Here is a 13,749-nt window from a genome sequence, read left to right as displayed (position 1 = left end):
GTTGTGCATCTCCATGAGAACCTCCGTTCCAAATTTATGCACCCAAGTTCCTGCCTAATAGCATCATAATTCTCCCTCCCCCAATTAGATAATTTCCCATATCATCTGCTCCTATCCTTGGCCATGGCTATGCTAAAGGTCAGGGAGTTGTGGTCACTATTCCCAAAATATCACCCACAGAGAGATCTGTCACCTGAGTAGGTTCATTGCATAGTACCAGATCCAGTATGGCCTCTTCTCTAGTCAACATCTACATACAATGTAGAAATCCTTCCTGGATACACCTAATGCATTCTGCTGCACCTAAACCTCTTGCACTAAGGAGGGCCAACTAATATTAGAAAAGCTGAAGTTACCTATGATAACTACCCTGTTAATTTGGCACCTTTACAAAACACGCCTCCTGATCTTCTCGTCATTGTCTCTGTTGTTATTAGCCTACTGAATACTCCCAAAAGAGCAAGAGTTCCTTTCCTGTGACTTGTTCTTAATAGAGTGGATTCCAGTTAATTGGGCCAATGGTTAATCGGAGCCCTTGTTTATTTGGGACAACTCTTAAAGAACAAAAATTAAATTGAGAAAATAGCCAGGGTTCCCTTCATTTATATGGGACACTACAGCACTTAAATGGGGCAGAAGACTGTTGCTGAATGGTTTCAAACTAGTGTCAGACACATGCACATATGTGGCCATTAGATGCTTCACAGTGCTTAGAGTAAACCAGCTTTTAAATAGCATCAGTTGTGTGTGTTTATGTTCAAAAAGCAATAATTTTTGTCACTGATAGTTGGCGAAAAATAAGCAATAAAAGAACTTGGAACTGTTTTGCTCACTGCAGTTTCAAGCATTCAGGTTCGGAGATGCCAGGAGTGAAAATTAAACAATTTCATTACTTCAACAAGTTGGCAATCACGAAGAATTTAAAGTTATCTTGAACGCTACAATGAGAACAAAGATTTGGAGGATGCAGTGGTCTAAAGCACTGTATGAAGGCAGTCCATTATCTGCACCCGGTGTCTGACTGTAAACAAACAAAATCAGCACAATCATAAGAACACAGAAGATTTCTCTGTAGATAACTATTCTATATAGCTACACAACTTTATGCACTGTAGAGGTATTGGTGGTGTGCTAATTTGTTCTATATTTCATTTAAAAACATAAATTGTTACTCAGTTGAATGGTAGTTCATCTTTTTTAATACCATTTAACTACTTCCAAGAAACTTCGGCTAACTGAAGCAGCTGCTTAATTGGGCCAAAATGTACTGGTCCCAATGTGTCCCAATTGGAATGTTAATTCCAATTAACTGGAATCAACAATACTTCTAGCATTGAAGTAAACACATTTCAACCCATTCAACTACATTTATACCCTATCCACTACCTATCCTTCCCCTCAGTCTCTCTGCACATTCTAACCTTACACTAACTGCTCTATCATCTGACTTAACATACTGGTTCCCATCTCCCTGACGAACAAGTTTAAACCCTTGCAACGTGTGTGGCATCTTACTAAAGGCTTCCTAGAAATCCAAACAGACCACATCAACCAGTGTTCTTTCTTTTAATTTAGAGATATAGCATGGTAACAGGCCCTTCTGGTCCAAAGAGCCCGTGTTGCCCTATTACACCCACGCGACTAATTAATCTACTAACCCGTTCGACTTTGGAACATAGGTGGAAACTTCATAGACAGCGACGGGAATTGAACCTGGGTTGCTGGCGCTGTTATAACGTTATGCTAACACTAACTACTATGCTGCTGCATTAGATATAGAAAGGAATGATCCAGTGTCTGTGAGCACTTCAGTGTCTCAGAGTAATTACCAAGCAGAAAAAAAGAAATGATTCAAGAAGATGGTGCATCCCTCAAAAATGCAATTCCCCTCCAGTGACTCCCAGGAATCACTGGGCCACATTGGCTCAAAATGGAGAAAGGGAAGGGACATTCGAGATGGTATCAAGAACTTCAAGGCCATGCATTAGAAACACACAAAGATCCTTCATATAGGAGTGGACTACCTCTAAATCTTCATTTGCCCATCTGAGGAAGAGTCTGTGGTTCCCTCATCAGCCAGCTCAGAACCCGCAAAAATGGTGTGCAATTAAGTTATTCGCAAAGCCAAGCAAATGTATAATAACTGCTCCAGCTTCCACAAGTTCCAATCCAATGATTGTGAACCTGCATGTTCCATCTATGTGATGGATCTAGTGGCTGATCCTGTATCTCTGCAAGAGCTAATGTCTGCAAATTCCAGTGTCTTTGTCAGTCATCCCATGTCTGAGTATCTGATTCAATGTCCGCATGAATGCTCCAGTGAATGCAGGTTCCAGCATCAATGTACGGTAACCCAGTCTGCAAGTTCCAGTGTCTATGTGAGTGACCCTGCATCCCTGCAACTGATTCAGCGTTTCCCGTTGATCGACCCAGTGCCCCTGCGACTGACCCGTTGTCCTTGCGACTGACCCACCGTTTCCCATGGTTAACAGTGTTCCTGCGACAGCGTTTCCGTGGACTGACCCAGCGTTTCCCATCGTTAAGTGTCCCTGCGGCTAACACCGTTTCCAGTGGATTGTCCCAGTGTCCCTGCGACCGGCAGCGTTTCCCGTGAATTGACCCAATGTCCCTGCGACTGAGTTTCCCCTAGATTGACCCAGTGTCCCTGCGACTGACAGTGTTTCCCGTGGATCGACCCAGTGTTCCTGCGACCGACAGCGTTTCCCGTGGTCTGACACAGTGGTCCTAGCAACCGGCTGATCCAGCCGTGACAAGAACACAGGCATGAGAGACTGCAGATCGAGCTGCTACATGAGCGAACGAGCACCTACACAGGCGATCCAGTTCACATCTATCCGTCCCCGGGTGTTTCGCCAAGTGTCCATGTGCTGCACTGCACGCCAGTCTAGCCCAGACCAATGCAGGACGGATGCCCAGCTCGGGCAGAATGTCGGGGACCGATCCTGGGGTTGCTCCCTTCGCCGGGTCGGCTGGGAGCCGAGGCCCAGCACACCACCGGTCCGCTCTTTCGTTTTAACCAATAAATAAATATAAGTTATTAATCCTCACCTTCCGGCTCGTCCCGTTGCCCAGATAAATGTAGTAGGCGATCCCCAGCACCCAGAGGAAGGCAAAGCATAGCAGGATCCTGGACTTTCTCCGCATAGTTCCGAGCAGGGTGCGAGGGAAGAGGCCGAGGCGGAGGAGCAGGCCGAGTCGGCACTGGCGACGAAACGACGCTCAGCATCCATCAGCGAAGAGCCGCGCAGGCTGGCGCCTGGGCGAAGGTCAGGGGGTAAAGGGTACGCAAGCGAGTGTGGAAGGCAGCGAAGGACGAGTGCCCACGCCGGCTGGAAGCTCAGAGCTCCCCGCACCAAAAGCTTCAACGCAAGCGTGAAGCTAATTTTGCAATAAGAAAGCTAATTCGGCATTACATATAAAATTTAAGTCACCAATTATGCTATGCACATAATTATTAAGATATTTTGCACTGCATTACATCAACACAACAGATAACTATACATCGTATTAAATACTAATCTATTATTAAATACAACATTGCATAAATAAAGCAATACCGTATGGAGACTGGCTTGTATTTAATGGAGATAATACTACATTAATAATACTATGCAATAATATAATAATACATAGATAATACTAGCAAAGATAATTGACATTCCATAGTATGAATAAACCAGTTTCCTTACTGCGCATAGATAATTCAGCATTACCTATTATAATAAATAAACTAATTTAGATAATTATTTTACATTAATTATATAAATAAAAATATCTCATTTATTAATTACAACAGTAATTCAATTTTCTGATGCAAATGATATATTGTATAGCCTTGCATAGTTTAATCCAAAAATTAACAGTCTGTTTATGAAGGTTGATTCTGCACTGCAAATAATTAAGCTATGTTACATAGTTTATAATAAAGAAACTATTTAAAAATTTATATATAATTTTATGTATTAATGAAAATAAAACTACATTATTTACAATGAAAATGCATTGTATACGTGCAAGAGGGTTTAATTGGTGGGTTGCTGGGCGGCACAACACGTTCCATGTTCCATGCTGTATCACTAAATAGATAGATAAATAAATAAACAGACAAACAAACAAATAAATTGATAAATAAACAGGCTAGGAGTGTCTGATCCACAGCAAGATGGCAACAGTTCAATCTGAAATCTGGAAGGCTGTGTGAAGTTTGAACATTCTCTGGTAGATTCACTGACAATGGTAAATTGCTCTAGTGGATAAGTGGCAAAGGAAATAACGGGAAGTTGCTCAGAAAGCAAGTTGCTGGGCTCCCTTGATGTAACGAGAGGATGCCTCAAGCTAAGATGCCAAGATACCTCAGCTTCCATCTTGGTAGTCTCCAATCTGGTGGCATGAATATTCATTTCTCCCTCTGGTTAAAAATAATTCCCCCTCCCCTTCCCCTATTCCCCATGCTGATCTTTTACCTCTTCTCACCTGCCTCCTCCTTCCCTTTCCTGTGGTCCACTCTCCTCCCCTATCAGATTCCTTCTTCCCAGCCCCTGACCTTTCCCACCCATCTGGCTTCAGCTAGCCTCCTTCCCTTACCACCACCCCTTTTATTCTGGTGTCTTCCCCATTCCTTCTCAATCATGAATGAAAGTCTTGGCCCAAAACATCAACTATTTATTCATTTCCATAGACACTGCCTGACCTGCTGAGTTCCTGCTGTGTGTATTGCTTTGGATTTCAAGCATCTGCAGACTTCCTCATGTTTATAAGGAGAGAGAGAATGGGATTGTTGTACTGGGAGCTACACTGGACATGAGGTTTCCTTCTATGCCATAGTAAGTAAATAAAAGTATCCTGATTATACCGATATTCACCGGAGCATAGAATGAACTTTGGTTCAGCATGCCAAGTGAATGTCAGATCTGGTATTGGTTCAGTACTGATTTGTCAGCCAGTTTATGTGTTTCCCTCAGGAGCATGAATTTACAGCCACACAACAGGGTTGAGCATAACCATGCAGCTGAAGCTGACACCTAAATAAGTAAAAGCATTCTTTTCACATACAATGGATTAAATGTTTTTTTTTTATCTAACGTGAGTTATTGATGGCTTTTTTCAAAGCATTACAACTTTTTACATAGTGTGTATTAGAACAATTTTTTGGTTGTCAAATTGCTGATGCTTCTGAATCAACCATAAGCTGAATTATTTTTAAAGAGCATGGTTCAATTAGATGGAATTTTTGGTGCATGAAATCGCTGATGTGGTTTCAAGATGAGTCCAATATATTAAACATTAGCTACTAATTAGAAAGCCAGCTACAAAGAATTGCATTCTGATTAGAAAATTAAAATTATTACATGTCATTCCATGATCAGTCATTACATGAATGATTTCATGACATACATTCAGTTGAACTTTTATACATGATAAGTTTGCAAAGCCACTGTGTCAATATGTGGAAGGTATTTTCTACTAAAATTCATGCATCTGTCTGGAATGGTATCGCTTAGCTCAGAACCACTGACTATCATTAAAGTTTAAGTTCAAAGTAAATTTATTATCTAAGTATGTACATAACACCAAATTCTACCCTGAGATTCATTTTCTTGTGGGCATTCTTAGTAGAACAAGGAAAAACAATAGAATCAATGAAAAAGTACTTGATAAACAAACTGATCATCAATAATCAATTTTTCGGTGGGTAAGTCCTGCTTCTACTTCTTTGCATATAACTGAGGGGAGACTGATTAGATCATAGTTAGTTAGAATTTATTTTGTAATCAGGATATATATATGCAACTTTGTACATTATTGGATAAATGTTACTGTTTTAGTTAAAGATAAAATACATAGATTAATTTTATTTGTCACAAGTACATTGAAATATACAGTGAAATGCAAGGTTTGTGTCAACGATAATCACAGTGTGAGGATGCGCTGGGGGCAGCCCGCAAGTGTCACTATGTTTCTGGCACCCACACATAGCATGCCCACAATGTACTAACCCTAAACCATACATCTTTGGAATGTGGGAGGAAAACGGAGCACTGGAGGAAACTCATATGGTCATGGGGTGGTGGGGGGAACAAATAGACTCCTTGCAGACAATGATGGGAATTGCTGGCACTGTAAAGCATTTCAAGAAACGCTATACAAGAGCATGCCACCTCTATGTTTAGAGACCTGCCCCATTTTGGAGAACATCTTTAATATCAGGCTGTGATCTTCTTGGTATCTATAGCTTTATCAGTATACTTAACCATGGAAGGATAGTTGAAACCCAGGAAAAGAAGCATTTGGCTGGCTCACATGTTACTGGCTGGAAATTCAAAAGAAGTCAGTCATCTGTATTTGTGTTATGGACCAGTGAGCCATAGGTTGTAGCATATGGCATATAATTCCCTGTTTTTATTTGTATGTAATTTGAAGTCTATGGTCACTCTAGCAGCTCCTCGCAGAACTTCAGCTGTGAAACTTGTTGGAATGGGGTGTAGAATTGTTATTTTTCTTGATTTTTTTTCTTATAATTAACTTTCTCATGCTTGCTTGTATTTTTATATAATCACCTCCATACAAATAATTGTTCAGTTAATTTTCCAGTAATTACAATACAGTTGCCTCTGTATTTTTCTAGAAACTTCTTAGTTTCAGTAGCAAGTATCACATTACTTGAATCTGGTCATTGGTTATTTTATCGGTTACAGCGCCTTGAAAAGGTATCTACACCACCGCCCCCCCCCCAATCCTTTGTTCTCATAAATAAGTATTATTAAAACCAGGGATTTTGATCAATTTAACAGATTTTTGTGTGAATCACATGCTCTTTTTTCACTGTAGAGCCCAAAAGAAAATTGTAAACCATGAAAAATTAAAACTTAAAAATCCAAAATGCTAGCAGTTCAAAAGTATTCATCCCCCTTTGCTCAATACTTAGTTGAGCCAGATCTTGCAGCTATTACAGCCAGCAGACTTTTTGGATAAGTCTTTATTAGCTTTGCACAATGTGATGGAGCGAGATTTGTCCATTTCTCCTTGCTATTTGCTCAAGGTGAGCCAGGTAAATTGGGGAGCAGCGATAGACAATAATCTTCTAGTCTTGCCAGGCTTATTTATTCAGGTTAAGGTCAGGACTCTGACTGGGCCACTCAAGGATATCGATTTTCTTCATCTGAAGCCACTCCATGGTTTCTCTGGCAGTGTGCTTGAGGTCATTCTCATGCTGAAAGACAAACTTCCTCCCCAGTTTAAGCTTTCTGGCAGACTTTACCAGGTTTTTTATCTAGGATCTCTCTGTATTTAGCAGCATTCATTTTCCCATCAACCCTGACCACATTTCCAGTCCCTGCTACCAAAAGGTATCCCCATAGCATGATGCTACCTCCTCCATACATTACAGTCAGGATGGTGTTACCTGGCTGATGCAGACATCCCACCCTGCAAAAACTCACTTCAGGGAGGTAGCACCATCAATTTGCAGGAGACTTCTGGGAGAGTTGGGATGTCTGCAATAGAGTAGCTCCTTAGCAGCTAGCCAGCTAGTTTAAATAATGTTAGCTATGCTAATGAATGAATGACACCTGTTAAACTCACCTCAACATGTCTTTTAGTCTTAACCCACCATGGGCAATAGAAAAGTCACTGTTGCAAACAGTGCAGCGAGCAACACTGTCATTATTTTGACCCCTATTAGGCAGGGGTACACTTTAGTGTAGTCTGGGGTGACATACGTTTTATATTTTCTTTGGAACACTCCGCCACTCTGACTTTTTTTGGAACTCTCTCGCTCTTGCTATCGCGCGTGCGCGCGCACTCTCGCTCGTGGTCACCCTCACTCGCGTTTGCTTTCTCGCTCTCTCTCGCGCTTGCTTTCTCGCTCTCTCTCTCTCGTGGTCGCTCTCGCGCTTGCTTTCTTGCTCTTGCTCTCTTTCTCTCTCCCTCACGCTTGCTTTCTTGCTCTTGCTCTCACTCGCTCTCGTGGTCACTCTCACTCGCGCTTGCTTTCTTGCTTTTGCTCTCGCTCGCTCTTGTGCTCTCTCTCTCGTGGTCACTCTCACTCGCGCTTGCTTTCTTACTCTTGCTCTCGCTCGCTCTCGTGGTCGCTCTCATTCGCGCTTGCTTTCTTGCTCTTGCTCACTCTCGCGCTCTCTCTCTCGTGGTCGCTCTCACTCGCGCTCGCTCTCTCGTGCTTGCTTTCTCGCTCTCTCTCGCGTTTGCTTTCTCACTCTCTCTTGCTGTCTCGCGGTCGCTTTCACTCGCACTCGCTCTCTTGCGCTTGCTTTCTTGCTCTTGCACTCGCTCTCTCACTCTCTCTCGCGCGTTCTCTCACGCTCGCTCTCAAGAAAAATCAATTTCCGGGACATTGTATGTAATTTGCGGGCATCAGGGAGCCACTATTAATTTGCAGGAGACTCCCGGAACTTCCGGGAGAGGTGGGATGTCTGCTGATGTGCAATAGTAGCTTTACACCACACAGTCTGTGATTCCATCGGCAGTATTCTTGTTTCTGACTAACTCACTCCAAAAACTTGAGCACCAGATGAGCGTTACCCTGTTGGAAGTGATGTCTTTCGGCCTCTCGATGTACTACTTTCAGAACATGTCGCAGATTTATCCCTCAAGGCCTGAGCAATGTTCAAATCTCAACCAGCATTACTAAACCAGATTATCACATTGCCATTTCTAGAACACTGTAGTATATACAGGGGCTCTTGGGTTTCTGAAATTACTCTGCCCAGCACTTCATAAACTATATAATTGAATATAAGACTATTTACATTTCTAAAATCCTGATATCATGAAATCATTAAAGAGATCAGATTTAAAGAATGGCTTTATTTGCCACATCGAAACATACAGTGAAAGGTATCATTTGTGCCACCGTATGAGGTGTGCTGGAGGCTGCCCAGAAGTCACTAGTCATAATGTTTGTCTTTTAAACATAGCACTGTAAAGCATTGTACTAACCATTACACCACCTTGCACCATATATATCTGGATTTGTTTTATTTTTCATCTCATGAAAATAAGATCATATCCATGCCTTTCTTATCAAAGTCAGGTAGCCATGGGTTTACCATGAGTGACAGGAGTTTTCAAAGGGTCCATGGGGGGAGGGGGGTAGATTTTTCACACAGAGGGTGGTTGATATCTGAAACCTTTTCCTGGAGTCACTACATTTAACAGATGTTTCACTATCACTTGAATAGGCAAGGCATGGAGAAGTTTGTCCTAATGCAGGCAAACGGTGTAGATGGGGAAGAAAGGAACCAATGTTTTGTGCTACAGCCACACTCTTGCAGTTCAAGAGCCTGGTCCTTTTTCAATGAATCAAAGTAAAGTTTCTGGGACAAAGTAGTCCAGAATGCCCAAGAAGTGTTCAGACTCAGAGTCTGAAGAGTCAATGCCTGCAGTATGCATGTGGAAGGAATCAACCTGGCAGACAATTGGGACTGCACCTGCTGTGGAGAAGGTGGACCAAGAGGCCTATATTTGTGCTATACCACTCTATGATCAAAACTCAAAGGATCATTATCAAAACATCTGCAATTCTTGAAGATCATTAAGATTCAATATTATTCCACTAGACTGCCTCCTTAAGAGCTGTAATCTGTTTCCAGTCGTTCCAGCTAGACTAGGTCAATGCCTCACCAAGCTTTCAAGTATTTTACATTTTATATTGTTAGAAACACCTGGAAAAATTGATGATAACTTATCAATGCATTTTAATTTTCCTTAATTAATAAGTAAATCTAAATCTGGCTTAGGCAGATATTATTCCTCTGGACAGTTGGCAGGGTCCAAAGACAAGGACAGCCAGAAAAAGGAGAGAAGAAGCAAAACCTTTCTTCGTTTTTCCTCAGCTTCTCCTTCAAAACCAGCAAGGAGAGCCAACGAGCTAGAGAGAGAGAGCGTGAGAGCGACCACTAGAGAGAGAGTGAGAGAGAGAGCGAGAGCGCACCATGGCAGTGTTCCAAAAAAACAAAATATAAAACATACGTCACCCCAGACTACACTAAAGTATACCCCTGCCTAATAGGGGTCGAAAATAATGACAGTGTTGCTCGCTGCACTGTTTGCAACAGTGACTTTTCTATTGCTCATGGTGGGTAAAGACTGTAAGAGGCATGTTGAGGTGTCATTCATTCATTAGCATAACTAACGTTATTTAAACTAGCTGACTAGCTGCTAAGGAGCTACTCTATTGAAGACATCCCACCTCTCCTGGAAGTTCCAGGAGTCTCCCGCAAATTGATGGTGCTACCTCCCTGAAATGAGTTTTTGCAGGGTGGGATGTCTGCTCACCTCAACACTGGGCTGACTCCGCAGCCTGTAGATTCGCTTTCAGGGACTCTGCAGCTCATGTTCCCTGTATTATCTGCAGGATTTGTTCTTTTTCACACATCAGATGTTTGTTGGTCTTTGTTGTGTGTGATTTTTCATGGATTCTATTGTGTTTCTTTATTTTGTGGGTACCTACAAGAAGATGAATCTTAAGGTTCTGTAAGCTATACTTACTTTGATAATAAATTGACTTTGAACTTTGAAGCAAGCATAAATAAACACAGAGTAGAGAGAGCAGAGAGGCCTCAATGCATTGGAATGTCTGCTCAAATCTATGAAATAGTTCTTAAACCCAAAACGTTCTGGTCCAGTAACTGAAGTGCTCCCAGGAGAACGAGCACAGGATCGGATTTCTCATGTGTCTTAGTTTGAATCAAGTAAAAAAAACCATAAATCAGCCTTTCTAACAGCCTAAGCAGCTATGCAAAGCGCTAGTTGAGAGTGAATTTTATCTATTTTCTGTGGTGCCAGATGTACTGTATACAGTATCTTTTGTAACAGAAGGAAGAAATGTTTCCCTATAGGTTTTGCAAAGTTCTGTGCAAAAGACTTTTGGATGTGGCTGTAAAAAACTTGTGAACTGTGTTACGAGAATACACATAAAATTAAGATGTTTGCTGGCCTGGGCTAGCATCAGTGGCATCAGCAGTTGGTCTGCCACCTGCCCTCAGGGGAAGGAGAGATAAGGAACAATGGAGCAGCGTCTGGAGATGTGTAATGAAGGAATGTGGGAGAGAGAGCTGTCTGGAGCGGCTCCCCCCTTTGAACCCTGAACTGTTTGAAGTGATGGACAGGCGATACCCCAGCAGGGGGATAAAAAGGGACAGGTTCGCTAAGACAGACACACACGCCACCCGAGGTAACGAGACCCTGGAAGCGGTACGCTTCTCACGAGTGGGTGAGAAGTACCAGACAACGACCAGGGTGGAAAGGTACGATCAGCGGGAACCCGGTGTGTGTCCGCCCTTGCCTGGGTGCCGGGTTCACTGCAGAGGATCGACCGCATCTGGAGGAGGGGTCACAGTCGGTGACCTCAGGTGACATCACCAAGGACCCGCCCAAAAGTTGCTCGTGAGCCATCCCGCCGGTCTGTGAGTGAAGCTGTGCTGAATGATGAGTTGTTCTCTCTGTCTCTCTTCCCCCACGTTGTCCACCGCCATGGCAACGATTACTGCGAACTGAACTACCAACTGGACTGAACTTTGAGTCATTTTCAAATTGGTCATTTACCCCTAGACAATGATAGAGCTTGATTGATGCTGTTATCTTAATTCTGTGCACATGTGCGTTTATCATCGCTGAACTGTTGCATTTATTATCCTTTCGATTAATGTGTTGCTTGTTTCTTTAATAAAACTTTCTTAGTTCTAGTACTCCAGACTCCAACTGAGTGATCCATTTCTGCTGGTTTGGCAACCCAGTTACGGGGTACGTAATAACTGATAAAACAGAAAGAACCCTTTAGAAACAGAAATAGGCCACACCAGCCATTGTGCCTGTTCCATAACTCAATAAGATCACGAGTGATTGTGGGGTGGTACAGTACCATGGAGGTTACTGTAATGCTTTACAGCATCAGCTGTAAGATCAAACATCAATTCCTGCCACTGTCTGTAAGAAGTTTGTATGTTGTCCTCGTTACCACGTGAGTTTGCACCAGATTCTCCAGTTTCCTCCCACATTCAAACGATGTATGGGTTGGGGTTAGTAACTTGTGGGCATGCTATGTTGGCACCGGAAACATAGCAATCTTTCCAGGCACTTACAGGAAAATAAAATACGATAGAATTTACAAACAACTATACATATGTAACCGGGTGACCGTCGAATCTTATTCCTTATTCTTAAAAGTGTACTTAGGCATCCATCCGGGTAATGCTAGAATAGTTGTCTGTGCCTGTAAGTGGAGACGGTGATGTCATTATGCACATGCGGGATAGTAGGGAGACCATTTTTATTTTCTGCAGAAGAAGCTGGTGGGGCTTTGGGATTAAGTTCCTCCCAGAGATCCTGGGCATGGTGAGGAAAGGTGAGTGTTAATTGACGATATCCATGTGAATTCATTTATGCTTGTTGGCGAATCAGGAATATCAGTAATTTGACATGTTTTACATGCGGATGCTTTAGATTTTCACAAGTGAAGGCATCGGCGCTGGACAACGTGGCTTGTGCAAAGTTCCTTACCGGCCAAGTAGGTCAGTCTTCCTGTAATTTAACTACCAGGCAATATCTTGTAAAAGTTGTGCCAAGGTGTACCTTTTGTCTAATTTTATTGTATCATGACTGACTGTGAATGTAACAGCGTAAGGTGAATGTTTAGTCTCTGTTTGGAAGTTCAGCACGTGTGTACTAAAAAGTAGTAGACGTCTTAGATGAGATGTATTCGCTTACATTTTTGCTGCTATGTATAAGGTACAGAGTTGGTGGGATTCTAATATTGTTTGTATTGTCTTCCTTCAGAATTGCCATACTATATTAGTTTTGTATTAGTTTTGCATTAGTTCTGTATTAGTTTCATGCGGTTTGCGTTATGTATTTTTATACTGCATACGCAATTTGTCGATACATGAGGGTGTAGATCGAAAGTTAAACTGAGATTGTAACGGCAGGAACTGGTTGTAAATTCATTCGTTTTGTTTTGAGATCCTCTTCCGGCACTAAAACATCTAAAGCAGATAAAGGAATTAAAATCCGAAAAAGTATTTGTTGTCCTGAGTGTGTACTTTTCCCCAGGCTACAAAATTTGGTACCAGGAGTGGGGCTAATTCCAAGCCAGTTTAGAGGGTCTCTGATTGTTGTATGCAGTATAATATACAATTCCTAATACAGTAGTGGTGAAGACCAAGACCAGGACCACTGTTCCCGTCGGGCGGAAGGAGAGAGCGCGTGGAGAGCACGGTGGAGCCTCAGGAATGGGCTGGGACGTCAGCGACTTATGTCAGGACGCAGAACAGAGACATGGATCCAGGGAACTGCAGGCTGTGAAGCCATCGCGTTTGCAGCAAAGGACAGCAGCAACTCCTTTTGCAGGCTTGTTGTCAAAACTTTAAAGACTTGAGCTTTTACTATGTTACACTCAGAGGACACCCCAGTTGAACGATTTGAATGCATAAATTAGGGAATTGCATAGTAGATACGATGAAGCCATGGCACCATAGATAAATTAAGCAAAAGGTCCTATGTATATGTCACAAGGGAAAGACACATTGTTCCATTTATGGGGGATGTTCAGAAAGATGGAAGATCTGTTGATGACTTTATTGAAGAAGTACAACGTGCACGTCATACTAAAAATCAGTCTGACCAGGATCAGTATGACTTTGTTATGTCCCTGCTCAGAGGAAGTAGGTACGCGCGGTGATGCTGAGGAAGACGGGGCTGATGACTTGTTCACCT

General features: G+C 42.4%; 1 protein-coding gene across 1 annotated transcript in view; it reads right to left on the bottom strand.

Annotated features, from left to right (window-relative positions):
* Window positions 1-3,283, bottom strand: part of galnt2 (UDP-N-acetyl-alpha-D-galactosamine:polypeptide N-acetylgalactosaminyltransferase 2) — a 128,064-nt gene extending 124,781 nt beyond the window's left edge. The window contains exon 1 of the mRNA XM_063039920.1: window positions 3,070-3,283. Within this exon, the coding sequence (XP_062895990.1) occupies window positions 3,070-3,165 (96 nt within the window). The 5' untranslated portion in view covers window positions 3,166-3,283. The remainder of the gene's footprint in view (window positions 1-3,069) is intronic.
* Between the last annotated feature and the right edge of the window lie 10,466 nt (window positions 3,284-13,749).

The sequence above is a fragment of the Mobula hypostoma genome, chromosome 2 (genome assembly GCF_963921235.1).
Source record: "Mobula hypostoma chromosome 2, sMobHyp1.1, whole genome shotgun sequence".
NCBI classification, from domain to species: Eukaryota; Metazoa; Chordata; class Chondrichthyes; order Myliobatiformes; family Myliobatidae; genus Mobula; species Mobula hypostoma.
Note: the sequence above shows the minus strand (reverse complement) of the source record. Positions and strands in the feature narration are given on the sequence as shown.